Source organism: Orycteropus afer, unplaced genomic scaffold (assembly GCF_000298275.1).
Source record: "Orycteropus afer afer isolate SDZICR_OR568_19922 unplaced genomic scaffold, OryAfe1.0 scaffold00294, whole genome shotgun sequence".
NCBI lineage: Eukaryota > Metazoa > Chordata > Mammalia > Tubulidentata > Orycteropodidae > Orycteropus > Orycteropus afer.
In genome coordinates, this window is record NW_006921881.1 from 3,246,117 (window position 1) to 3,270,712 (window position 24,596).

The 24,596-nt window shown below is 45.3% G+C and overlaps 2 protein-coding genes across 2 annotated transcripts; one reads left to right on the forward strand and one right to left on the reverse strand.

Moving 5' to 3' along the window:
* Window positions 1-3,772: 3,772 nt before the first annotated feature.
* On the reverse strand, window positions 3,773-12,068 carry TRIM15 (tripartite motif containing 15). Its single transcript, XM_007951472.1, has 7 exons — window positions 11,688-12,068; window positions 10,496-10,591; window positions 9,046-9,276; window positions 8,253-8,275; window positions 5,818-5,933; window positions 5,424-5,456; window positions 3,773-4,383 (listed from the first exon to the last, which is right to left on the reverse strand). Exons 1-7 carry the CDS (start codon window positions 12,066-12,068, stop codon window positions 3,773-3,775), a joined length of 1,491 nt encoding a protein of 496 aa, XP_007949663.1.
* Window positions 12,069-14,855: 2,787 nt separating this feature from the next.
* On the forward strand, window positions 14,856-23,390 carry TRIM10 (tripartite motif containing 10). The gene is made up of 7 exons (XM_007951426.2): window positions 14,856-15,284; window positions 17,047-17,142; window positions 17,748-17,978; window positions 18,737-18,759; window positions 19,171-19,286; window positions 21,475-21,507; window positions 22,873-23,390. The coding sequence occupies exons 1-7, from the start codon at window positions 14,856-14,858 to the stop codon at window positions 23,388-23,390; spliced, it is 1,446 nt and encodes a 481-aa protein (XP_007949617.1).
* Window positions 23,391-24,596: the final 1,206 nt, after the last annotated feature.

Here is a 24,596-nt window from a genome sequence, read left to right on the forward strand (position 1 = left end):
AGAAAAATAAAATAAGGCCTTTGTGAAATCACAAGTTTATTGTAGGGTTTAAATGAAGATGTGTAGTTTTTAAAACAACTTAACTTTGCAGCCTCTGTAATGTTTAAAAACATAGGTTTTCTTTTAGGGGAGAGGTTGCAAAATAGTATTTGTGGTGTAATCTCATTTGTGTAAAAAAATTAAAGCTATACTTGTATATAAAACTTTGGCAGAATACACGAAAAGTCGATACATTAGTTATCTATGGGTAGTAGCAAAAGAAAGTGTTGAGTAAGTAGAGAGAGAGGCTGTTCTGGTTACCTAGTGCCACTCTGACAAGAATACACCACAAATGAGATGGCCTTAACAAACAGGAGTTTATTCTCTTACAGTTTGGAGGCTTTAAGTCCAAGTTCAAAGTGTCAGGCTCTAGGGGATGGGTGAAAGCCCCTCAACCTTGAGGTCCACCTCTGCCTTCTGCTCCCAGCCCACTGGAGCTAGAGGCGTTTCTGCACTCAGCTGCTGGCTGCTGAGACTGACAAGCCCAAGGTTGACAAGTAAAAAGGCACAGTCCCAATGTTACCAAACCACATGGCAGGCCATTAATTCAAGTCCCAATTGTAAGTCCCAAGGTCAGCAGAGCATGGCAGGCTGCTGAACAGTGACACGGCCAAATGCAGGGTCCAAGCATGCCATAAGCTAGAGACTATCCCCAAGGCTTCTCCTTATATACAGGAAGCAGACCACATCCCAAAGGCAGCTACTCAACTACTTGTGGTAGATCCCCCATGGAGTTGATTGCCAGTCTCATCATGAGAAATAACTACCACCAGCTGCCCAGCCACTCAACCAGGCCCAGCCAAGTTGACATACAAATTTAACCACCACAGAGGCTTTCACCTATACTCTGAAAATGTTTGAACTTTTTCAACCATGACTATATACTATTATAATAAACACTCCAAAGGGAAAAAAAAAAGCCGAACTCAATGCCATGAGGTCAATTCTGACTCATAGTGACCCCCATTGGGTTTCCAAATTGGTAAATCTTTACAGAGGTAGATTGCTCCACCTTCCTCCCACAGAGTGGCTGGTGGGTTTGAACCGTCAACCTTCTAGGTAGCAGTCAGATGCCTAAGGCACTGCACCAACAGAGCTCCTTATAATAAACACCAGGCACTAATAATAATAGTTTGACCATCAGAAAATTGGCTTCTTTCTGGATCAGAAATGGGGTGATTCTGCCCAGTGCATGGGAAGACAAAAGAAACTCCCAAGTCCTTTGGCTTCTTGCCACAGAAGTAAATTAGGGGTAATTATTTGTGGTGTAGTGCCTGAGGCATTTGACTGCTAACCAGAAGTCTGGCAGTTCAAACCCACCAGCCACTCCTCGGAAGGAAGACTAGACAATCTACTTCTGTAGAGATGCTGCCTCAGAAACCCAAGGAGGGGTTGCTATGAGTCAGATCCCATTTGAAGGCAGTGGGGTGTTTTTTTTTGTGTTTGTTTGTTTTGACAATAGAAATTCATTTCTTGCTCATCAATAGTCAATAGTCTGGGGAGAGGGCCTTTCCTTTTTTACATCACAGAGGTGCCTGGGTGGCACAAATTGTTTGAGCTTAGCTACTAACTGGCAGTTCAAATCCATCCACCCAACAGCAACATGGAAGAAAGGGTTGGTGATCTGTTTCTAAAAAATCAGCCATTGAAAACACTATAGAATGCAGTTCTATTCTGATACACATTGTTTGCTATGAGTCAAAATCAATTTAATAGCAATGGGCTGGGTTTTGGGTTAGGTATTCACATTACAATCATTCTATTATCATTCTGTAATGAAATTCATGTATGGTATAAGCACTTGGCATATCTTTAAAACATCTGACCCTATGCTTCGGGAGCAGGATTCAAAAGATAAAAAAGGTGCTCTTGTACACAGAGGATTGTTCTATACTAGAGAGGAACTGGATTGGGGGTGAAGAAAGATTTCTTCAGGGACTGGGGTAGGAATGTGTTAAACTTGAGAGGAGACCTAGAACCAGAAAGGATTGGGGGGTTGCAGCAAGGATCATTACTGTTGCAGTGATTCATGCCTTGCTTTGTCAGGTTCTTTTAACATGTAGTCTGTGTCCAAATAATAACGGTAATAATAATAAATATTTGAGAGATTTAGCTAGACCTGAACAAATGCCTCATTTTATTCAGTGACAGCCCTGGTGATTGTTCCACTGTCATCAGGCAAGTCCCGAATAAAAGAAAGGACAGGATTCTACCCCCAGTTAGTTACCTAGGGCCTTCAAAGCTTGCTAGTGACCATCTAAGGGGTTACAATTGCTCTCCTGGAGCAACAGAGGCAGAAAGAGAGTCAGGAATAGGAGGAGAAATGAATGTGTGGTTAATTACCTCCATGACCAACTGCTTCCTTTGTCTTGAGACCAGAAGAACTGGGTGGTGCCCAGCTACCATTACTGAATGTTTTGATCAAAGAGTCTACAGAAAAGGAGGGAAAATATATCATCTGATGTTTTCGTTAAACCAAATAACAGTTAACTTGATTAGTAGAGAATGTCTGCCTTGAGATTTGTGCTCTTTTAAAGATCGATAGGGAATCAAATTGACAACAGCAACTCAAAAAGTTAAACTGGAAGCTTAGGGGTCAGTGAATTTATGTTAAATGGTGGAGGAATAATTCAGATAAGGACAGTAAGAATGGTTGTACAACTTGAAGCATATAATCAATGTTATGGAATTGTTCATTTAGAATTGTTGAATTGGTGTCTGTTTTGCTGTGTATATTTTTAGCGACAACAACCAAAATTTAAAAAAGAAAAGAAACAGAGAACAGGATGATGTCTTGATCATAGAGGGGTCAGGACCCATCCCCTCTGCACCTTCTGCTTGCACCTACCTCACCATCAGATTAGCACCACAGAGAGATTCCACTGGGTGTAGGCCCTTCCGTTAGCCCCATCAGTACTGATTAGACACACAAGATGCAGAAAGTCAGTTTGGGGTACAGACTTTATTAGGACATTCTCTATAAATCTAGAGAAATGACCTGAAGGGGATCAGGAATGGGTCCAGGGTCCACCCAGGGCTGGATGTAAAGGCCCTTGTTGTTGTTGTTGTTATGTGCCATCGAGTCGGCCCCGACTCATAGCGACCCCTCCTTGGGTTTCCGAGGCAGTATCACTACGGAAGTAGGATTGCCCAACCTGCCTTCCGAGGAGTGGCTGGTGGGTTTGAACCGCCAGCCTTCTGGTTAGCAGTCAAGTGCTTTAGCCACTATGCTACCAGAGCTCCTAAGCTCTCCATATCAGCATCTCCATATGCATGTCAAAATATAACCTGTCAACTGTAAAATTAGTGCAAGCCTAACTGCTAACCAGGAGGCTGGCAGTTCAAACCCATCAGCCACTCCTCGGAAGGAAGGTTGGGCAATCTACTTCCATAGTGATACTGCCTTGGAAACCCAAGGAGGGGTTGCTATAAGTCAGATCCTACTTCATGGCAGTGGGTTTGGTTTTGGGGTTTGAACAAAGTTCTGATTTTTCCCATGATTATTTTGAAGCTTTTTTTTTTCTCTCTTTTCAATTTTGGAAGTTTTTTTCCCCCAACAATTCCCTGGCTCCTGGCTTTGCTGGCATCCTAGGTACAGCCTAGCCTACCTAGCCAGAGATGCAGAAAAAGCTGAGGCATCATGGGGAGGACTCAGATGTCAGGGATTTCAAGGGCACAAAATAAAATCAACCACAAAGCTGCACGCGATTCCAAGATCAGCTGTTCTCCCGCCTCACTTGGGGACAATGAGACGCCCAAGGTCCCGCGGCTGGCCAGGGGCAGAGCTGGATCCCAGGGCACTGCTTTCTCCTCTATACCACCTATCAGATACTTTCAAAGTGAGGCTAGAGCCCTTTTTCCAGACGGCAAAGTAAGGAAAGACTTTGCCCGAGAAAGAGGTGGTGAAGGTGAAGATGGGCGCCCCTGTTTCGGTGTTCTGAAGGGTCACCCGGCCTGCCTCATAGTCCAGGGTGACGCACACGTGGCGAGGGATCTCGTCCAGCAGCAGGTCAGTGCCTGGAGAGGTGCTGGCCCAGCACTGCTGGTGCGAGAGTATCACGGCCCAGATGCCCTCGTCGGCGCTCAGCCCTCTGTCCCCCTTCCTCTTCACCGTCTCCTGGGCCACCCCCACCGTGCATCCGCCGCCATCCCCTAGCTGCACCTCCACCTGCCAGCTGTGGCGGCCGGAGGAGAAGCCCCGGGAGCCCAGCACCACCGGAAGCCTCTCAAAGCGCAGGGGGCTGTCGGGCAGGTTCTGCTTCTGCCGGGTGTACCTCACCGACTTCCTGTCCTCCGAGATGACCAGGCTCCTGCTGGCGGTCTGAGGGTCTAGAGTAACGCCCCCTAGAGGGAGGAGATAATGAACATTAACAGAGCTGGCGGTTGTTGTTATGTGCCATCGAGTCGGCCCGACTCATAGCGACCCCTCCTTGGGTTTCAGAGGCAGTATCACTACGGAAGTAGATTGCCCCATCTTCCTTCCGAGGAGTGGCTGGTGGGTTTGAACTGCCAGTCTTCTGGTTAGCAGTCAAGTGCCTTAGGCACTATGCTACCAGAACTCCGAAGGCTGGCAGCAACCAATAATGTCCCTATTGCAGGTGACAGTGTGCGTGGCAGCCAGGAAGAGCGTTGATCTTGTTCAGTCTGCCATTGTCCTGACTTCTCTAAATCTCAGTTTCCCCCTTCTGTTACGTAAGGACAGGGGACAACAGCTCTTCATCCTGCTCCAGAAATGCTGCTGTAAGATCTTTTCCAGATCGCATTGCTTGCGAGCTTGTTAGAAACGCAGAATTTTGGGTCCCATCCCAGACCTACTGAAGCAGAACCTACAAAATCTCCAGGTGATTTGTCTTCACTTTAAATCGAGAAGCGCTGATTTTAAGTGTCTCTTAAGAGTAAGTTGTTGCTTGTGGAAGCATTTTCTAAATTGCACAACCATTTAAAAGTAAAGGCTATTAAAAATAATAATAATAAAAGTACAATATTCAATTCAATAAAGAATCCAGCACAGTGCTGGGCATAAAACAAAGGCTTGATAAATATTTCTGAATGGTATTATCTATACAAATCTCTAACATTAATTGAGAACTTACTATGCTCTTTGACTGTATCAGTTCATTTACTCCTCACAGTTACTTATGGGATGGCTGCTATTATTTTTTCCTTCTTATAGGTGAAGAAATTTAGGACCAAATGGTTAAAAAACTTGTCCAGTGTTTCCCAGCTAGCAAAAACTAGAATAAGAACCCACACAAAGGGGCTCCAGAGTTCATGCATGTAACTACTATTTGCTGCCATGAGTTGAATGAATGGATGATGAATGTACAGCTCCCAAACCACCACCACCACCACCACCACCATCACCACCCCCACAAACTGTTTACCTGAATCTGTCTCCAGATGAAGCACCAAATTTTCTGAGGAAAGCAGAAAGAAAGGTCTGTAACTTGTTCCATTTCAGGTACTTCCAAGGGCATTGTGCCCTAGGTACAATGTAAGGGCAGGGACAGGAGAAGGTGTCTGCTGCGGTCTGATGGGAGAGAAGAGGTCCTCACTTTCCTGAACAGTCACTCCAATGTTAGGACACAGAGTACCTGCCCTTGGGGAACAGAGAAGATGCTAGGGAATGGTCCTCTGAGTGCTGTGGCATCAGCAAGGGAAGGGTTACTGGAGGGAGATATCTTGAGCTTGGTTTTGAAGGCAGGACATGTGGAGATGGGTGGAAAGGAGAAGGGTCATTAATGGGGATGAGGAAAGCTGTTCCTCCTTCCCCTTTACCTGAGAACTTTCTCATCATCTCTGGGAGAGGGAGTATTTTCTTGTGGAGATCACGGATCTTGTTGACAAGGTCAGGAGAAATGGCCTCCGGACTCACAAAAGTCTTCGTCTCACACCTGCAGACAAGTTTGGTAGCATGTTAGGCCCAAATTCCCAAAATAAGGATTTGGTGTTACAGACCAAACAAACAAAAATCCCCTGCCATCCAACTCACAGTGATCTTACAGGACAGATTAGAACTGCCCCACAGGGTTTCCAAAGCTATAAATCTTTATGGAAGCAGATTGCCTCATCTTTCTCCCATGGAACACCTGGTGGTTTCAAACCACCAAGCTTTTGGTTAGCAGCTGAATGCCTAGACCACTGTGCCACCAGAGCTTCTGTTACAGAACAAACAAGAGTCAAATCAGACTAAAGGATGGTCTTGGGGTCTGTGCTGAATGATTAGATTGAGCATCATCTCTTTACCTTTGCTGGGACTGTATAGCTACTAAAGCAAGAGAAACTTCAATTAGACCTACAAGGAACTAATCATAGCTACTCATCAAGAATTAAATGCAGGTACTTCAAGAGAATATTTAGGTCTATGTGAGCCTCTGGTGGCATACTGCCTAAGGCATTTGACTGCTGACCAGAAGGCTGATGGTATCAAACCCACCAGACACTCCTTGAAAGGAAGATTGGGCAATCTACTTCTGTAGTGATACCACCTGGGAAACCCTTTGCTATGAGTCAGATCCTACTTGAGGGCAGTGAGTTTGGGTTTTGTTGGTTTGGTGAGGCTGGAGGGGCAAGGATCATTACCCCTATTAGCCTCTAGAGGGAAGTATGGTATAATTTGAAAAATCCAAAAAAAAAAAAAAAAAAAAACCAAACTCATTGCCATTGAGTCCTTCTGGACTCATAGCAACTACTCCTTGGGTTTCCGAGATGGTATCTCGATGGATTGGGAGGAAGGTTGGGCAATCTATTTCTGTACTGATACTGCCTCAGAAACCCAAAGGGGGTCGCTATGAGTCAGATCCAACTTGACGGCAGTAAGTTGTCTTTACTAAGTAGATTGCCCAGTCTTCCTTCCGAGGAGTGGCTGGTGGGTTTGAACTGCCAGGCTTCTGGTTAACAAATGCCTTAGGCACTACTACATCAAATACCCTTAAATTATTTTTAATATGAGCTGTGTTCTGTTTAAGGGAAAGAGGGAGAGGAGGGAAAAAAAAGAGAGATGGAAGAAAACACATTTGTGGTAAAAAATTTTTAAAATTAAAAAAAACCTGGATTTTTCCCAGCTCAGCTCTTAAGCAAGCACTTCACCCTCTAGGCCCCCATTTCTTGGTCAGATTAGTAGACTTCTAAGGCCCTTCTACATTTAAATCTCTAAGACTCTGAAAAGCTGGATCAAAACATTCCTGATTCTTGTTGTTATGTGCCTTCGAGTTGGACCCAACTCATAGTGACCCCTCCTTGGGTTTCCTAGGTGATGTCACTACAGAAGTAGATTGCCCCATCTTCCTTCTGAGGAATGGCTGGTGGGTTTGAACCGCCAGTCTTCTGGTTAGCAGTCAAGTGCCTTAGGCACTATGCTACCAGAGCTCCCAAACAGTTGACTTTTCAGAAGTAGATTGCCTTCTTTTTTTTTTTCCCCCTGAGATGCCTCTGGGTAGACTCTAACTTCCAGCCTTTCAGTTAGCAGCTGAGCACTTTAAACTTTCGCCCACCCAGGCACTCTTCCTGATTCTTGTTGTTGTTGTTGTTGTTATGTGCTATCCAGTCGGACCCGACTCATAGCGACCCCTCCTTGGGTTTCCAGGGCAGCATCACTACGGAAGTAGATTGCCCCATCTTCCTTCCGAGGAGTGGCTGGTGATTTAGCCCCTTTCTCCACATGAATGGGCACACAGCAGACGACAAGTATTCCTAGTCCTTATGTCTTTTCTCATCCCAGGGCAGACTGCTTATGCTTACAGGAGGGAGAAAAGGAAAGTAACATATATTTAAAATGCCTACCAGCTTCTGGGAGGAAAAAGGAGGCACTGAGTGAAAGATGAATAGAAAGCTTCTCTGTTCTCCCAGTTTCCATGTTTGTCATAGTCTACAGAAAATATTTCCCCTTAGAATTACATTTAACTATGCTAGTACTAATACTTTTACACTTTCATAGATTAAATCAATGTTTCAAGGTCAGTCTACAAACATGATTATTATTTATAACTTCATTTCTGGGAGAGGGGAGATGGGTCCCAAATACCAATCAGCATAAAATTAACCTTTAAAACACTAACCATTAGTGTGTCTGGGTGTTCTTGTGTGAGTGAATGAGACAGTTAACTAACAGAGTGTCTTGTTTTTCTGTGTACCCATTCCTGTGTGGGGGCCATGAGTTTTTGCCTTCAGTCTCAATGTGTATAAAAGAGGCAATATTGTGGAGTGGGGCCTACCTGCTCTGGTTGAATCTGACATCCTACAAAAGAAAAAGAAAAACATACACTTAGTTTCCATACGTCCTTCCCCTCAGGGATTCCACACAGCCCTTCCTTCCTTAAAATACCAGCTCAAACTTTCCTCCTCCAGAGAAGTCTATCTGTTTAACTACCTACTTATTAGATCATTCTTTTACATTGTGATTTCCTACTAATTTGGCACTGTGTAGGCAGTTCATTTGTGCTCGTTTCTCTGTCTCAGCATTATCCTAGGTGATAAAGGCTTCAATGATTAACAGATTGTAGAGAGCAGGGGCCAGCCTTGAGTTGTCAGCCAGACCTGCTGTGGAACTGGATAATATGAATAATGACCATCACAACAGTTTCTTGAGCTCTTGCAATATGCTAGGGACCACGCTAAACATCTCACATGGATCTTTCCTTATAATCTTTGCAACAATCCTATGAGGGAAGTACTATTATTACCCCCATGGATAGAGGGGTTAAGAATCTAGCCAAAGTCACACAGTTGGGAGAATCAACACTCAAACCCAAGATTGTGTGACTCCAAAGCCCATGACATGACCACAGTGTGTGACTTGGGGGAGTCACCCAGCCAGCCTCTCTGGGTCTGTGTCTCCTTAACCTGTCTAGACTGAAGGAACCAGATAACCACCAATCCCTCCCATTAGAGGTAATCTCCACTTCTCTTTCCTCCCTCTCTTCCAGCCCACATCTTCCAACCCACAGCCCAGTACCCCTTTCTGTGGAGCTTCTCCCCTATCCCATGAGGTGGTGGGATGTCTCTCACTTTCAGGAGCTCACTTGCTGGCTGCTGACACTTTTCCTCCAGCTCCGTGACTTGGGCTCCAAGCCGGGCTATTTCCTCCGAGACCTTCGCGTTATAGTCATTCCGCTCCTTCCAGATCTGCTGTTCCAGGTCCCTCAGCTGGGACAGCAGGAGTCGCTGCTTTTCCTTCAGCTCCTGCTGCAGCCTCTCAAAAGTTACTTCCACCTGATGCTTCTTGCTTTCAATCTGAGTCTGGGAGGATTAGAAAGACAGGCATGGTTAGGGAGGTGCTCACAGAGCTGGGTTCCAGGAGGATCATCCACATATTTCATATAGGTTAAGAGGGGTAGCAAGTAACTAGTTCCAAGATTCATTCTCTCATATAATACTATGATAGAAGTAGACGGGACTCAGGATGAAGTTTCCAATGATGAAGGCTGTGCTATCTTACCTAAAGATGGTAATGGTAATAATGCCACTTCATGCTCTCAGAGCCATGTTGAACTTTTCAAAAATCCTTCCACATCTACAATACTATGCTAGCCCTACCATGTTGTTGTTTGTTGTTGTTATTTGCCATCGAGTCGGCCCCGACTCATAGCGACCCCTCCTTGGGTTTCCAAGGCAGTATCACTACGGAAGTAAGATTGCCCAACCTTCCTTCCGAGGAGTGGCTGGTGGGTTTGAACCGCCAGCCTTCTGGTTAGCAGTCAAGTGCCTTAGGCACTATGCTACTAGAGCAACAATAAGCCCTACCATACCTTCCCTAAAGTTAGGTGGAGATGATCACATTCATTTCTTAGAGAGGAGCTGAGGTGAAAGGAAGCTGTGGTTAGTCAACACAGCTTAGCAGAAAAGCACATAGTGTTTGTCTGTCTTGGCTATTGAGGAGGCCATCTGCAGGACATAATTTGATGGGAGTTGAAGGGTGCTGGAGAGATTGTCCTGTCCCCAAACTCTATCTCCCTAGTCAGGGCACCAGAAACTCCTTCACTGTGTATGTCTTCCTGATCATTTTGAAGCATGTATAAAGTGAGAGAGAGCCATAAATAACCACACCATCAGCCCACTGTGCTCCGGGTCAGTGTCGTGGTCAGCACGAGGACTCAGGCACTAATATATACCTTCTGACCTCCAGCTTCCTATCTGAAGGTGATACTTGTAGGCAGGCTGGGGTGAGAAGAGCAATCGACTAAGAGTCAAGAAACCCAGGTTCTAGTCATTTCATCATGAACCTGGGTTTTGCTGTGTAGCCTTGAGAGCATCACTTCTCTGAAGCTCATTTTTCTGCTTTGTAAAAAATGGGTGTTATAGCCATCTTAGATTAGATGTCAGAACTACTTCCAGCTCTGTGGTTGACAAGAGTTTGCCAGTTCTTCCCAACCCTGTGATGGGTACCAAATAGCAAGTTTCCCCAGAGTCTGTTAAGAAACTTCCCCAGGAAGAAGATGGCCAACGATGTGGTTTTTACCAGAAGCACTTGGAGCTTCTGGTCTTCCCGACACTTTATGTTCTCAATCTCATCTCTCTCCATGTTCAGAGCTTCCAGCCGACTCCTGAGACGATCCTATGGGGAGAAGAATGGGAGGAAGACATGGATGAACTAATAATTCAACTCACAAATATTAATCACCTACTAAGTTCAAGATGGTAGTGTAGTAGCTAAGGCACTTGACTGCTAACCAGAAGGCTGGCAGTTCAAACCCACCAGCCACTCTTCGGAAGGAAGGTTGGGTGATCTACATCTGTAGTTATACTGCCTTGGAAACCCAAGGAGGGGTCGCTATGAGTTGGGTCCAACTCGATGGCAAATAACAACAACAACAAGTTCAAGAAGGTCCCTGGGTGGTGGAAACAGTTTGCTCTTGGCTAACTGAAAGGTTGGCAACTCCAGCCCATCAGCAGTCACCTCCTCTGTCTCCCATCTCATTGTGTGCACACCATGTGAGGCAGGTCTTTCTGAAATACAAGGCCTTTCTTTCTCTAAAAGAAGAGCAGTGCTTCCAGGTTACCCTTCCCCTCCCCTCACTTCCCTCTGACCCCCAATGGTTCAGGTAAATCCTGTATCTCAGGTGGATCCAAGCATCTTGCCCATAGTCTGCAGAGGCCCCGACTCTGCACTGGGCTCTCCTTCCATAGGAAGTGAAGTCAAGGCTACGTTTCCATGTGTCACTCTGGGGCCTACAGGGAAGTGGCTGGATCAGCTTCATCACTGTGGGAGGAGTCCTCTGAGGGCTGGAACTGAAGCTCTCCCAAGACCATAAACTCCCACACAGCCAAATGGAACCATGTCCCCCCATTAGTCTGGGAGTTTCCTGAGTAACCCTACAGTCTTAAGAGGAGCTTGGGTAGTGCAAGCCATTTGCAGTCAGCTACTAACCTAAAGGTTGGAGGTTTGAAACCACTCAGCAGCTCTGTGGAACAAAACTCTGGCAATCTGCTTTTGTACAGATTATAGTCAAGAAAGGCCTATGGAGCAATTCTACTCTGTAACACAGGGTGTCACAATGAGTTGGGAGCCAACTCAATGGCAGCTAATAACAACACCAATACATCCTACCACTCCAAGGTCCCTTTCATCCAGATCCCCACCCCATTCTCTGCAAACCTGTCAGGACACTGTCCTGCACAAAACAAGCCCAAGGTAAAGTCATTCTTCTTACCCGGTAGGGTTGAATGGCCTCCTCGAGGAGCCCCACAGTGTGGGCCTGGTGGGCAGAACCCTCCCTGCAGAACACACAGAGGAACTCCGCATCATTCTCACAGAAGAAATAGATCTTCTCACCGTGTTCCTCACAGTAGGTCTCCCCCAGAGGGCCCAGGGGCAAAGGGACCAGGAGGCTCTCCGGCTGCTCCTTCTGCTGGCAGAGGGGGCAGAGCAGGACCCTGCTGGAGTGGTGGGCTCCCATCTGGGAGGACAGGGGGAGGCAGGGCTGGCAGAAGGCGTGTCCACAGCTGGCAGTCACTGCATCCTCCAGGGGCTCTGTGCAGGCAGGACAAATGGCCCCCTCATGGATTGTCTGCTGGGAGGGGGATGAGGGCATCACAGTGCCTTCTTTGTCCAGTTTGTCACCTCAGGCCTCTGGCTCCGTCCACACAAAAATTCCCTTTCCCTGGAATTGAATCACTGTTAAGTGAGTCTCTGAAGGAAAGGAAATAAGAGGCCAAGAGAGAAAGGCAAGAATGTCAGGATGGGAAACCACCTGGCTCCACCTCTTGTGCATTCTCAGGGCCCTTCTCTCCCAGGCCACCACCCATCAGCCAAGTGGGTCCAAACTCCAAGGCATTTCAAATTACCCAGCATTTCCCAATGACAGCCCCAAGAGCTTGTTCTCCTGACGGTTTTATTGTGGCTTCTTCCAGGCCCTGGGGTGGGGAACAGAGCATGATGTGATGTCACAGGGAAAAGGGGTTTCCTGGGATCCCTCCCTTTCCCACAATGGGGTGAGAAAGACTGAGGAGGGGGCACTTCCTATCAGATGGAGCAGGTGAGAGCAATAAACTCCTGGCAATGAGGTGTGCCCACAGAGGCAAAGTCCAAACTGGAATGGGTGTAACTGACTTCCGGAGACTCAAGGGGGACTTGAGATTGCTCATCGGATGTTCTCCTCTGTCTTCCTTTCCTTGCTTCATCTCATCTCCCTAGGCTAGTATTTTCTTTACTCCTAACTCTCCCCATCACCTGGAGTTTGGGTCACACTGGACTTTGATTTTATCTAAACTCCACCTGGGCAAAGGCAATTGATTCATGTTGACAAACAAAGTTTAGAAGACTCAATAAGTCAGAAGGTAAACAAAATCAGCCACATTTATCTAGAGCTTAGTGTTTTCATGTTGTTACATTCAGCTCTGATAGCAATCTTGGAGCAGGTATCATTACCTTCATTTTACAGAGAAAGAAATGTAAACTGAAAGGTAAAGTGATGTTCCAAAGGCCACAGAGCTAGAAAGCAGCAAGGCTGGGGACAACCAAGTCTCCCCGCTGTAAGCCCTGGGCTCGTACAACACTCCAAGCCAAGACAATGGTCTTCATCCAGTTGCCACTTCCAGCCACAGTTCCTTCATCCACTCATCTGCCACTCAGCCCAGCATCCCGTTTTCTGTCCTTTTTCATTTCAACTATTGTGGAGAGAATGGTTAACACGCTTGGTTGATAAGTGAAAGTTGGAGGTTCAAGTCCACCCAGAGGGCCTCTGAAGAGAGGTATGGCAATATACTCCAGAAAATCAGCCATTGAAAACCCAATGGAGCACAGTTCTACTCTGAAATACATGGAGTTGCCATGAGTCAAAGGCAACTTGACAGCAACTGGGATGATATCCTACCTGCTATTATTAGGAGCTCTGGTGCCTAAGGCATTTGACTGCTAACCAGAAGGCTGGCAGTTCAAATTCACCAGCTACTCCTTGGAAGGAAGGTTGGGCAATCTACTTCCATAGTGATATCGCCTTAGAAACCCAAGGAGGGGTTGCTATGAGTCAGATCTGACTCAATGTCAGTGAGTTTTATTTATTTATTTATTTATTTTGGTTTTTTACTTGATGATCAATCATGGGAGAACAGAAGGACAGTGTTTGCACAGGAAGACAGCTTTGGGAAGGAGGGCAGGAGTGCATGAGAGGGAAGGACACAGGGAAGAGGTAAATAAGGGGAGGAAGTGGGAAGAGACCTGTTAACACTGTGGAGAATTACAGTCAATGTCATGAAACAAAATGTGTATGAACTGCTGTATGGAAAATGACTTTGCTCTGTAAACTTTCACCCAAATCACAATAAAAGTTTTTAAAACATAAAACTAAATTTTAATAAATAAAATAAAACATGGCTACTTGAATATTTTACACTGTGTATGTGGCTCACATTAGCTTTCTAATGGACAGCACCGCTCTGGAGACACACAGACCTGCCTGGAAGTTATAATCACCCATCCTTCTGCTGTGTAACCCTGGGCAAGTTAAATAACCTCAATGAGCCTCTCATTTGTGAAATGGAGATCCTAATAGTACCTATATCATAGAACAGGCAGGAAGAATAAGTAAGATTGTATGATTATTATGGATCAGAAATACATGCTGATCATTACTGTTTTTCTTCCTTCTTCCTCTCCATGCAGGGTATGTTTCAACCTCATTTAGAGACTATGGTATGCCAGGTGGGGCATCACCATTGACGATGCCTGTCCATGTACACCCAGGCACAACACTTTATCTGAGTGCTCACACTGACAGGAGAGCACTGGGCTGGCTGATATCTCAATCTCCCTGGAAACAGCTGGTCATATTGGAGGGAGGCTGGGTGGCATCACTGCTCTGTGACCCAGTCTCCCTTCTCCCCTCCTGACCCCCAAAAGTAAAAATATCTCTCTTTAGACAGCAGACAGTTGAGTTATCACCACTTCCCTGTTACTGTGTCTCCAACGGAAAAGACTGTAAGCCCCAGGTCATGGGTACAGGTCTTGAGAGTAACAGAGGTCATCTCTGGACTGCTGTGACCCCTTCTTCCTCATCCTCCTCTGCTGTTTCTCCATCTTCTGTTCTGAGTGTGTGTCTCCTGCTTTGAAAGAGAAGGACCAAACACCACCTGTTGCCAGAGGTGCAAGTAGGAGTTTTGTTCTTGTGGGTGATTTTGCATGTGGTCATGCCTGTGTGTGTGACTGCGTGGGTGTCAGTGCATATTTGAGATGTGCCTGTGACTGGCCCTGTGCCCAGGAGGCACAAGGTGAGTGTGTGATGTGTGTCCTCACTTCTTTCCCAGCCTTCCTTCCTCACCCAAGGAGAGAGGGCAAACTCAGGGATTGAGTTTGAATCCTGACTCTACACAGCAACACCAACATGGCTGCTGCTGCCTCTGTGACTAGCCTGGCTGATGAGGTCAACTGCCCCATCTGCCAAGGCACCCTGAGAGAGCCGGTTACCATTGATTGTGGCCACAACTTCTGTCATGGCTGCCTCACCCGCTACTGCGAGATCCCAGGTGGGGACCCAGAGGAGCCCCCAACCTGCCCACTCTGCAAGGAACCCTTCCGCCCAGGGGACTTCCGGCCCAACTGGCAGCTAGCAAGCGTGGTGGACAACATCGAGCGCCTCAAGCTGGTGTCCTTGCCAGACTCGGCAGAGGAGGACATCTGTCAAGAGCACGGAGAGAAGATCTACTTCTTCTGTGAGAATGACGAGATGCAGTTGTGCGTGGTGTGCCGGGAGGCCAAGGAGCACCGGGCCCACACTGTGCGCTTCCTGGAGGATGCGGCAAGGCCATACAGGGTAGGAAGGAGGGGATCCCAGGGTCCCCAGGGTGAGTCCACTGGGTTTGGGCTGGACTAAGGATCAGGGCAGATTTGTGGGTTATTTGGGCTACCTGAAGCTAATTTCTTTCTCCCTATTTATACGATCACCCAGGCAATACGCCCGGGCATGGAAGATGGTATGCTTATGTTTTGTGGTTTTGAGTGTGTTCTATGTTGTTTACTTCTGGCCAACACATAATAGGAACTCAGTAAGGACTTGTTGGGAGATCCTGGATGGTGCAAACTGTTAAGGGCTGGGTTACTAACAGATAGAACTCACCCAGAAGTGCCTCAGAAGAAAGGTCTGGTGATCTGTGTCTGAAAGGTCACAGCCTTGAAAGTCCTATGGAACACAATTCTATTCTGAGACACAAAGGATCGCCATGAGTTGGAATCCACACATGGCAGCTGTTTTGGTTTGGTTACTCTTTAAGTGATTGTTGAATGATTGAACAAACACAACATGAGTGTGTGGGGCTGTGATGTCTCAGGCAGGTATGCCTGAGGATGTCTGAGTTTGTTCTGAGGGAATGATTGCATGAACGATGTGTGTATATATTAATGTTTTCAGGTTTATGAGTGTACAGTGTGGTAGGGGGTCTGAGTGTGTGAGTATTTGAGTGTGTAAGTGTAACTGAATGCCTGTGTTCATGAATAAATTTGTGTTTGCATATGCAGCTTATGTAAATGTATGTGGTGTGTAATTTTGTCTGTTGTTAAATGTGTATGTACTGTTTTTGTTTGTTACATTTTAGTACAAATTTTAGTACAAGTGGGCATCTGTATGTGTGTATGTGCTAATTAGTTAATTACTATTTGAGAATTCTAGATACATTTTGAATGTATATATATATATATATATATATATATATATATATATATATATATGGACATTTATGTGTCCATACCTGGCCATATATATCTACATGGGGATGGCAACTTTGTCTCATGTAGTTTGGACATGTGATGAGAAGTGACCAGTCCCTGGTGAAGGACATCATGCTTGGTAAAGTAGAGTGTCCATGACAAAGAGGAAGACCTTCAACAAGATGGATTGACACAGTGGCTGCAGCAATCGGGTCAAACATAATGATTGTGAGGATGGTGCAGGACATGGCAGTTTCTGTTATATAAGGTCACTATGAGTCAGAACTGACTTAATGGCACCTAACAATAACATACCCAGACATATATATTCCTTATTCTACTCTAGACTAAACCATTTTAAAAAAAAATCATTCATTGATTGTTTTTATATTATCCAATTTTCTTCTCTTCAGAATCGTATATATAAATGATTCCATTCACAAGGGAGGATTGTTATTTGGACCTGTTTCCTTTGGAACATATGAGAAACTTGGGATAATTTCAAAGGCAGTCATACCATATGTTCAAAAGCTCAGGACAGAATTCATATACCACTTTCCAAAGGCAAACAAACAAAATACTAGAGTGTTTAACCTGGAGAAAGAGAAGTGCATGTGGGAAAATGAGTCATAGCCTCTGATGGCTCATGATAAAGAGGGAGGGCTATGCTCAAAATTCTTGAAGGACAAAGCAAGAGAAGCAACACCCAAAGAGAATATACTCTCCAGGTTGATTAAGGCCCTGGCATTATCAATGAAGGGAGTGACTCTTTTCCTTAGGTTATTCTTCCTGGAGGCAGAGTTGGACAAGGTGAGACCCTTAACACATTGTTTCTTTTCCGGTCTTAAATATATTATGCTCCCTTTCTCCAGGAACAAATACAGAAATGTCTTTCATGTCTAAGGAAAGAGAGAGAGGAGATTCAATGGATCCAGTCAAGAGAAAATCAAAGGATACAAGTCCTCCTGGTAGGTCATCTAGGTCATCACTCCTACTCTGGACCCCTTCCCTTCCTCAGGGTCTATTGTCTCCCTTAAACTGAAGCAAAAGAGTTAAAGCGTTGTATAGGACTCTGAGTCATTCTCAGTTTGCATCCTGATTCTGACACTAAGTGGCCATATGACTCCAAGGAACTGTCTAACTTCTGTTTAGTTATCTGTGAAATGGACATTAAAAGTAGTCACTGCCTCATTGAATTGCTGCAAGGATTAATTGAGGCTATTCCTGTAAAGTAGCTTAGCTCTGTGCATATAATGTTTACTTCATAAGAGGTGTCTCCACCATTTCTCCCTAAACCTCCTTCAAGCCATGTGCCCCTTAGAAGTTCTTAGAAGTTCTAGAAGCTGGTGCTGAGGCAATGTGGGGCTGTCTGTTTCCAGAAATGGAATGGGAATGGGAAAGGACACCAAGGAAGCAATTCCAAATCTGAGGAGCAGGGGAGGGCTCTTATTTTACCATTGAAACTTGGAGTATGTAGATCTGGGCCAGGAGAGATCGGGGAGTGAAGGAAGGAAAAAGAGAAAGAAAAGGAGGACACATGACTTCCTCCTGAGGTCTCCTCCTGCCTCCTCAGACTCAGGTGGCCACCAAGAGACAAAAGGTAGTTACCGAGTTTGCACATCTGAGCCAATTCCTGGAGGAACAAAAGAGCATCCTCTTAGCCCAGTTAGAAACCCTGGATGGGGACATCTTAAAGCAACAAGAAGAATTTGACTTTCTGGTCACTGGGGAGATCTACCGATTCAGCACTCTGATTGCAGAGCTGGAGGAGAAGAATGAGAAGCCGGCAAGGGAGCTCCTGACGGTGAGTCCTAAACCTACTTCCACCTGTGTTTTCCCCAGCTCTGCTCTGACTTAGTGCATTTGGACCCTTCTAAGCCACCTTTCCTTTACTCAATTATCTCTGTATCCCGCATAGAAGGTGGGTCACAGGATCAGAGGTCAGAATTCTAGTCTATGTTTCCCCAAGTGTTCCCTGGTTATTTTCCTCCCTGGTCTCTGTCTCTCCATTCCCACTATCCAACAAACAGAGATAATGCTTTCTTTAACTACCTCATAGGGATATTGTGAGGCTCTTACAGTAAAATGGAAGTGAGTATAGCACTTTGAAAAGTACCGCAGGCTATGCAGACAAATGTCAGGTGTTATTTCCAATGCAAACTATTCTCTATAACTTCAGGGTGTCACTATCCACCTGTCAGAAAGTTCTTCTAGTCTAATTTCACTCCTTCACATTGGAAGAGAGATAAGTATTGGGGTCCCAACAAGGGATCAGAAAGGCATGATGTAGGTGGGGAGCATTTTGGACTGAAACATTCCTTGGTGTGAGACTTATTTTTGCCTAAGTAACAGGTGCACGTCACACCACCGTCTTGTGTTTGTAAAATCAAGGGATTGAGCTCTATGCTTCCTGGGAAGCTTTGAAAGCCCTAAAACTTATGACTCTATAGATGTGGGTCCCTTTTCTGTCCAGGATGAGGAGTGTGGTATCTTGTCTTTTCTAGTTACAAGAAAATGGGATGGGTAGAAACTGAATCTCTGCTCTCTCTTTATCTCCCCTAGGATATCAGGAGCACTCTAATAAGGTAAGAGGTACAGTTCCTCTATTCTCTTTTCCCACGTAAATACACATAGATGCACCATATGCCTAGTTATTGCCATGCAACTATATAGCATTCTCACATTAAGGACATAAATTCACATGTAAGGTTTCATATACCCAAATGCATTCTAATGTACAGCCATACACAACCCCACAGAGCACCTACAGTGAGCAGTGGGGTCCATCCTAGAGGAAGTATGTCTGTCTGTGGGAAATGGCGTATCCATGCTCAGTTAGAAGATGGCAACCAGCTGAGTCTGGAGGCATCAACAATGAGGATCTTCCTCAGGTCTCCCTTTGTCCCAGAGGGTTTTACCTATCAGATCAATGAAAACAGCCATTACCTGCTGATCTGTGTGTGGCTCACAGATCCCACACATATCTGTGTCCCTAGATGTGAATCCAGAAAGTGTCGGAAACCAGAGGCTGTGTCTGCTGAGCTTGGCCAGAGGATTCGGGATGTCCCCCAGCATGCCCTCCCACTGCAGAGGAAGATGAAGATGTTTTTGGGTAAGAGGACCCCAGGTCTCCACAGGTGGGCATGAAGCCCAAGCTTAGGAATGGCCTTGATGCGCCACTGCTTTGTGAGTTTTCGTAAGGCTTTCTCCCTCTCTGTGCATTGGTTTCCTTATTTGAAGATTTTTAAAAAAATAAAATCTGCTTATCAGGATGATATAACAATGAGGAGAGATAATAAAGGTAAAGATTTTTGAAACGAGAATTAACTGATTTAAAAAATAAATCTGATAAACTGTGTTAAACAACAACAATTCAATGCACTACTCTCGAGTCAGATCTGACTCATAGCGACCCCTCCTTGTGTTTCCAAGGAGGTATTACTACGGAAGTAGATTGCCCAACCTTCCTTCCAAGGAGTGGCTGGTGGGTTTGAACCACCAGCCTTCTGGTTAACAGTCAACTGCCTTAGGCACTAAGCCATCAGAGCTCTTATAAACTGCTTTAGCAGTATAAAAGATAATGATTAACTTGTTTTCATTCTTAATAATTTAAAAAATCCACAGCAGCATTTATAGTTCATGATGATTTTTTTATGATAACGAGTATTTGAAATGAATAGCCAGCAACAATATTTATCTTGATCCTGCCATAGCTGACTCTTCCCACCTTCTCCTTTCCCTCATTTTCACCCTGTTAATCTGGTTCTCTGGGTTGAATTGCATTGTAGGGACCATGTTCCCCTTTCCAGAACAGGGAATGGTAGCAGGAGAGGGCATGGAGAGTTTGAAATGAAAGTCAGAGAGATGGCTACTCTGCCAACATCCCCCCACCACACTGACATCATGAATGGTGCTTCCTGTTTCAAAATGACCCACCCACAAAATCTCTCTAGAAGAATTTTTCCCAGAAGTCCACTTCCTGATATTCCCAGTGGCCTAGCAGTGAGAGAAATTTTACTCTAATTAAAGTCCAGCCTTTGACTATTCTCAAAACTATTTCCAAGAAGAATGAGAATTAACCCACCTGTTGTTGTTGTTGTTATGTGCCGTTGAGTAGGCCCCGACTCATAGCGACCCCTCCTTGGGTTTCCGAGGCAGTATCACTACGGAAGTAGGATTGCCCAACCTTCCTTCCGAGGAGTGGCTGGTGGGTTTGAACCACCAGCCTTCTGGTTAGCAGTCAAGTGCTTTAGCCATTATGCTACCAGAGCTCCTTAACCCACCTATCCATCCTTTTTATTGGAGCCACAATCAATGCCCATGGAAGCAGCAGTCAGGAAATCAAACAACATATTGCATTGGAAAAATCTGCTACAAAAACCTCTTTAAAGTGTTCAAAAGCAAATATATCACTTTGAGGACTAAGGGCGCCTGACCCAAGCCATGGCATTTTCAGTTGCCATGTATGCAAAAGCTGGACAATGACTAAGGAAGATTGAGGAATTGATACATTTGCATTACGGTGTAGGCAAAGAATACTGAATATATTAAGAATACTGAATTCAGTATTTTTAATACTGAATTCAGTATTACCCAGCCCACCTCATAGTCCAGAGATACACGCACTTTCCGGGGCTTAATACTGAATTCAGTATTAAGAATACTGAATATGGGCTGCCAGAATAATTTTGGACACGTTATCAGAAGGGACTCATCCCTGGAGAAGGACATCATACTTAGTAAAGCAGGGGGTCAGAGAAAAAAGAGAAAGACCCTCCACAGGATGGATTGACACAGTGGTTGCAACAATGGGTCCAAACAGCAAAGATTATGAAAATGGTTCAAGACTGAGAAGTGTTTTGTTCTGTTGTACATAGAGTCATTGTGAGTTGTAACTGACTTGACACCACTAACAACATCCACTCAGTAAGCAGAGGTTTCTGAAGCATTTACTATGTCCTAGGCACTATGCTGGACACTGAGGATACAGAGGTGAAGAAGAGAGGCATAGTCCCTGCCAGCTCAGAGCTGTCACACTGGTTCTTAAAATGGGGCTCCAGTGGCTTCAGCATTCCTCTGGGAACTGCTTAGAAGTGCAGACCCTCAGTCACACCTAGACACTCTTGTATTTAGCAATTGCTCCAGGTGATTCATGTTTACAATCAGTGGTCTAGTGGGTTCCAGGTTCAGTTCTTCTCTTTGTCCCTTCCCTTCTCCTGGTTTGAGTTTCCTCATCACTGAATGTTCTAAGGATTTGTGAGACTAATTAAATCTCATCCTGCTTTATATCCTCTTTACAGAAAAAATCTGCTTTGAGTTGGACTATGAGCCAGGTAAGTATGCCTAGTTAGAACACGATGACCAGCTAAATCTGGAAGCTTTTTAACAATGAGGATCTTCCCCAAGTCCCCCTTGTCCCAGAGAGTTTGAACCACCAGACCAGTGGTAGGGAATGAGAAGTCCAAAATTGAAAAGGAGAGACAATTTCACAGGGTTCTGCGTTGGGCACTGTAATAGTCATGTGTGTGTGTGATCTCTCTCTCTCTCTCTGTATATATATGTATGTATGTATATATGTGTGTGTGTGTGTGTATATATATATATGTATATGTATATACATTGCCTTTGTAAGACTGTCAGGAGAATCATGAAGAAAGGACAGGCACATACACATACCACATACCTGGTATGAAACTGATATGCTGAATCTGAATGTGTTCTTTTCTTGAAAAGAAAAGAAAAATTAAATCCGATTGGGATAAGGTCTATCAGAGAAGTCTTCCTGGATGAGAGGACCTTTGACCTGGGTTGAGAAACACATTCTTAGCACTGTCAGGAGCATCTACTCCCTATTAGATATGGTTTCATAGATGATAGAAGAACCGTGGCCTACGGATAGGGAAGGAATGAATTGAATGGACACCATTCAAGGATTGTTTTCCCAGCCTGTCAACCAAGACCTTTGTGAGTCATGGAGCTGTTGGAAGAATCCTGTTACCATGTATATATCTGAGTTTATGGACTTGTTTCCATTTCTGGATACTAAAAAGTTACATGAGGCAGGGTATGCAGAAGTTCTTGGTGTTAAAAAGTGGTTCTCAGACTCTGACAGTTTTAAAATTGCTCAAGTAGAATGAATAAACTGTAGGTAAACTAGAGAGTTGCTGGGAGCAAAGACTGTGTGTAATCAGGTCTGAAGGGTCCCTGAGAGGTAAGGGGTGAGGAGCCAGGAAATTGGGAATGAAGGGAGAATATCTGAAGCCTCTGAAATATGGTGAGGGGAAGGATGTGTGCCATCAGATAAAAGGAGATCAAAGCAGGCATCTACAGCCTTGGAAGTTAGCCAGTTTAAAGTAAGCAGAACTTCTTTTCAGAAGGCCACACCGAATCAAGTGAAAGGATGGGTATCTGAGCCCTCTGTGTCTTCTAAGCCAGCCTTCTCAGGCTTTAACATGAACACACATCACCTAGGGATCTTACTAAAATGAAAATTCTGAATCAGTGGGTCTGGGGTGGGGCCTGGGACTCTGCATTTCTAACACATTACCAGGTGATGGCCAGGCTGTTGGTCTGCATAGGCAGTACTTACATTGTTGGTAATCATAATTATAGCAAGTGGGTACCAATGAAGTTTTTAGGTCTTCCTTGAAGGTAATAACATGCTTGCTAATATTTGTGTCCTTTGGTTTTCCCCACAGCCCACATTTCTCTAGACCCTCAGACATCCCACCCCAAGCTCCTCTTGTCTGAGGATCATCAGCAGGCTCGGTTCTCCTACAAATGGCAGAACTCACCAGAAAATCCCCAGCGTTTTGACCGGGCCACCTGTGTTCTCGCCCATGGAGGCTTCACAGGAGGGAGACACACATGGGTGGTGAGTGTAGAATTGGCTCATGGGGGTAGTTGCACTGTGGGTTTGGTGAGTGAAGATGTGCGACGGAAGGGAGAGCTGCGGCTGCGGCCAGAGGAGGGAGTGTGGGCATTGAGGCTGGCATGGGGCTTTGCTTCAGCTCTGGGCTCCTTCCCCACGCGGTTGGCCCTGGAGGAGCATCCTCGGAAAGTGCGTGTATCTCTGGACTATGAGGTGGGCTGGGTGGCCTTCACCAATGCTGCCACCCATGAACCCATTTATACCTTCACAGCCTTCTTCACTGGAAAGGTCTTTCCCTTCTTTGGGCTTTGGGGCCGAGGGTCCAGTTTCTCCCTGAGCTCCTGAGACGGTGGTGTTAGCTTCTTCTAAATACAAGGCTGATACAGAGTTCTGTGTGGACCTGAACCCTGACTGGGTCCCCTAGAAGACTTGGAATAAAAATCACTGCTTTAAATGATGAGATGGGAGTTAGAATTTTGGCAGGGAAAAAGATGGGATGATCTTCAACATTTGTCCCAATGCCCCGTGGATGGTCAGGGTATTTGGGGACTTTGGCCACTGCTGGCTCTCTCCACCAAACTCAGAAGTATCTGTGCAGAGGAAAGAGTGCTAGATTTGTAGCCAGAAGACTTAGGTTCAAGACAAAGCCTTGTCATCAGTCAATCGTGTGATCTTAAGCCAGGAACCTCACCTCTCTTCATCTTGGTGTCTTCTAAAACTGTCGAGGTTCATTTCCTCATATCCTCAAGAAATATATATTGTGTGCCAATTATGTACCAAGCAGTATAATAGCTACATACCAAAAAAGACAAGAAAAGAAAAGACACGCACTCACAAACATGCACTATCTCTGAATGAGCTCAAGGGGAGAAACAGAGAGATCTGAGGAAGTTATAACACAGTGTGATGGGTATTCCAATCGGGGTCTGAGCTGGGTGTTATGGAAGCTTGGAGGAGGGACCATAATCCAGTAGAGAGGATGGGGTTGGCCAGAGAAAGGTTCCCAGAGAAAGTGGGCTTAGGGGATGAGTAGGGTGAATGAGAAAAAGAGAGGAAGAAACATCTTAGGAAGAGGGAACAGAGGACTGGCTGGATGACCTGTGACCCATGGGACACTGGATCATCTCCATGGTCTTCAGGAGAACATAGCTGAATTATCTGAAAATGTGCAGCCACCCCCACTACTGACACCACTGTCTCCTTCCTCTTGGTGGGATCACTTCTGGCTGAGAGGAAGGTGGAGGACTTGTGAGGAGGAGGACAGGAGGAGGCATGGCCACAAACCATAACTCAGGGCTAGTCTCCACTTAATTTACCACCACTACCACCACCCACCTCCATGTAGGACCACACTCAACCCTTGAGAAAAATCACCCTCTTCATCTGTTGATCTCCATCTGAAGTCAAGAAATGAGCCATAAATAACTCAGTTGTGGGAGAAGAAATGGCACCATTTGCACACGTGCTGGGTGAAAGAATCCTGGACGGGGGAAGGATGAATTGGGTGACCTGTGACTTGTAATCCAAGGAGTTGAGACTGCTTTGGAGCTG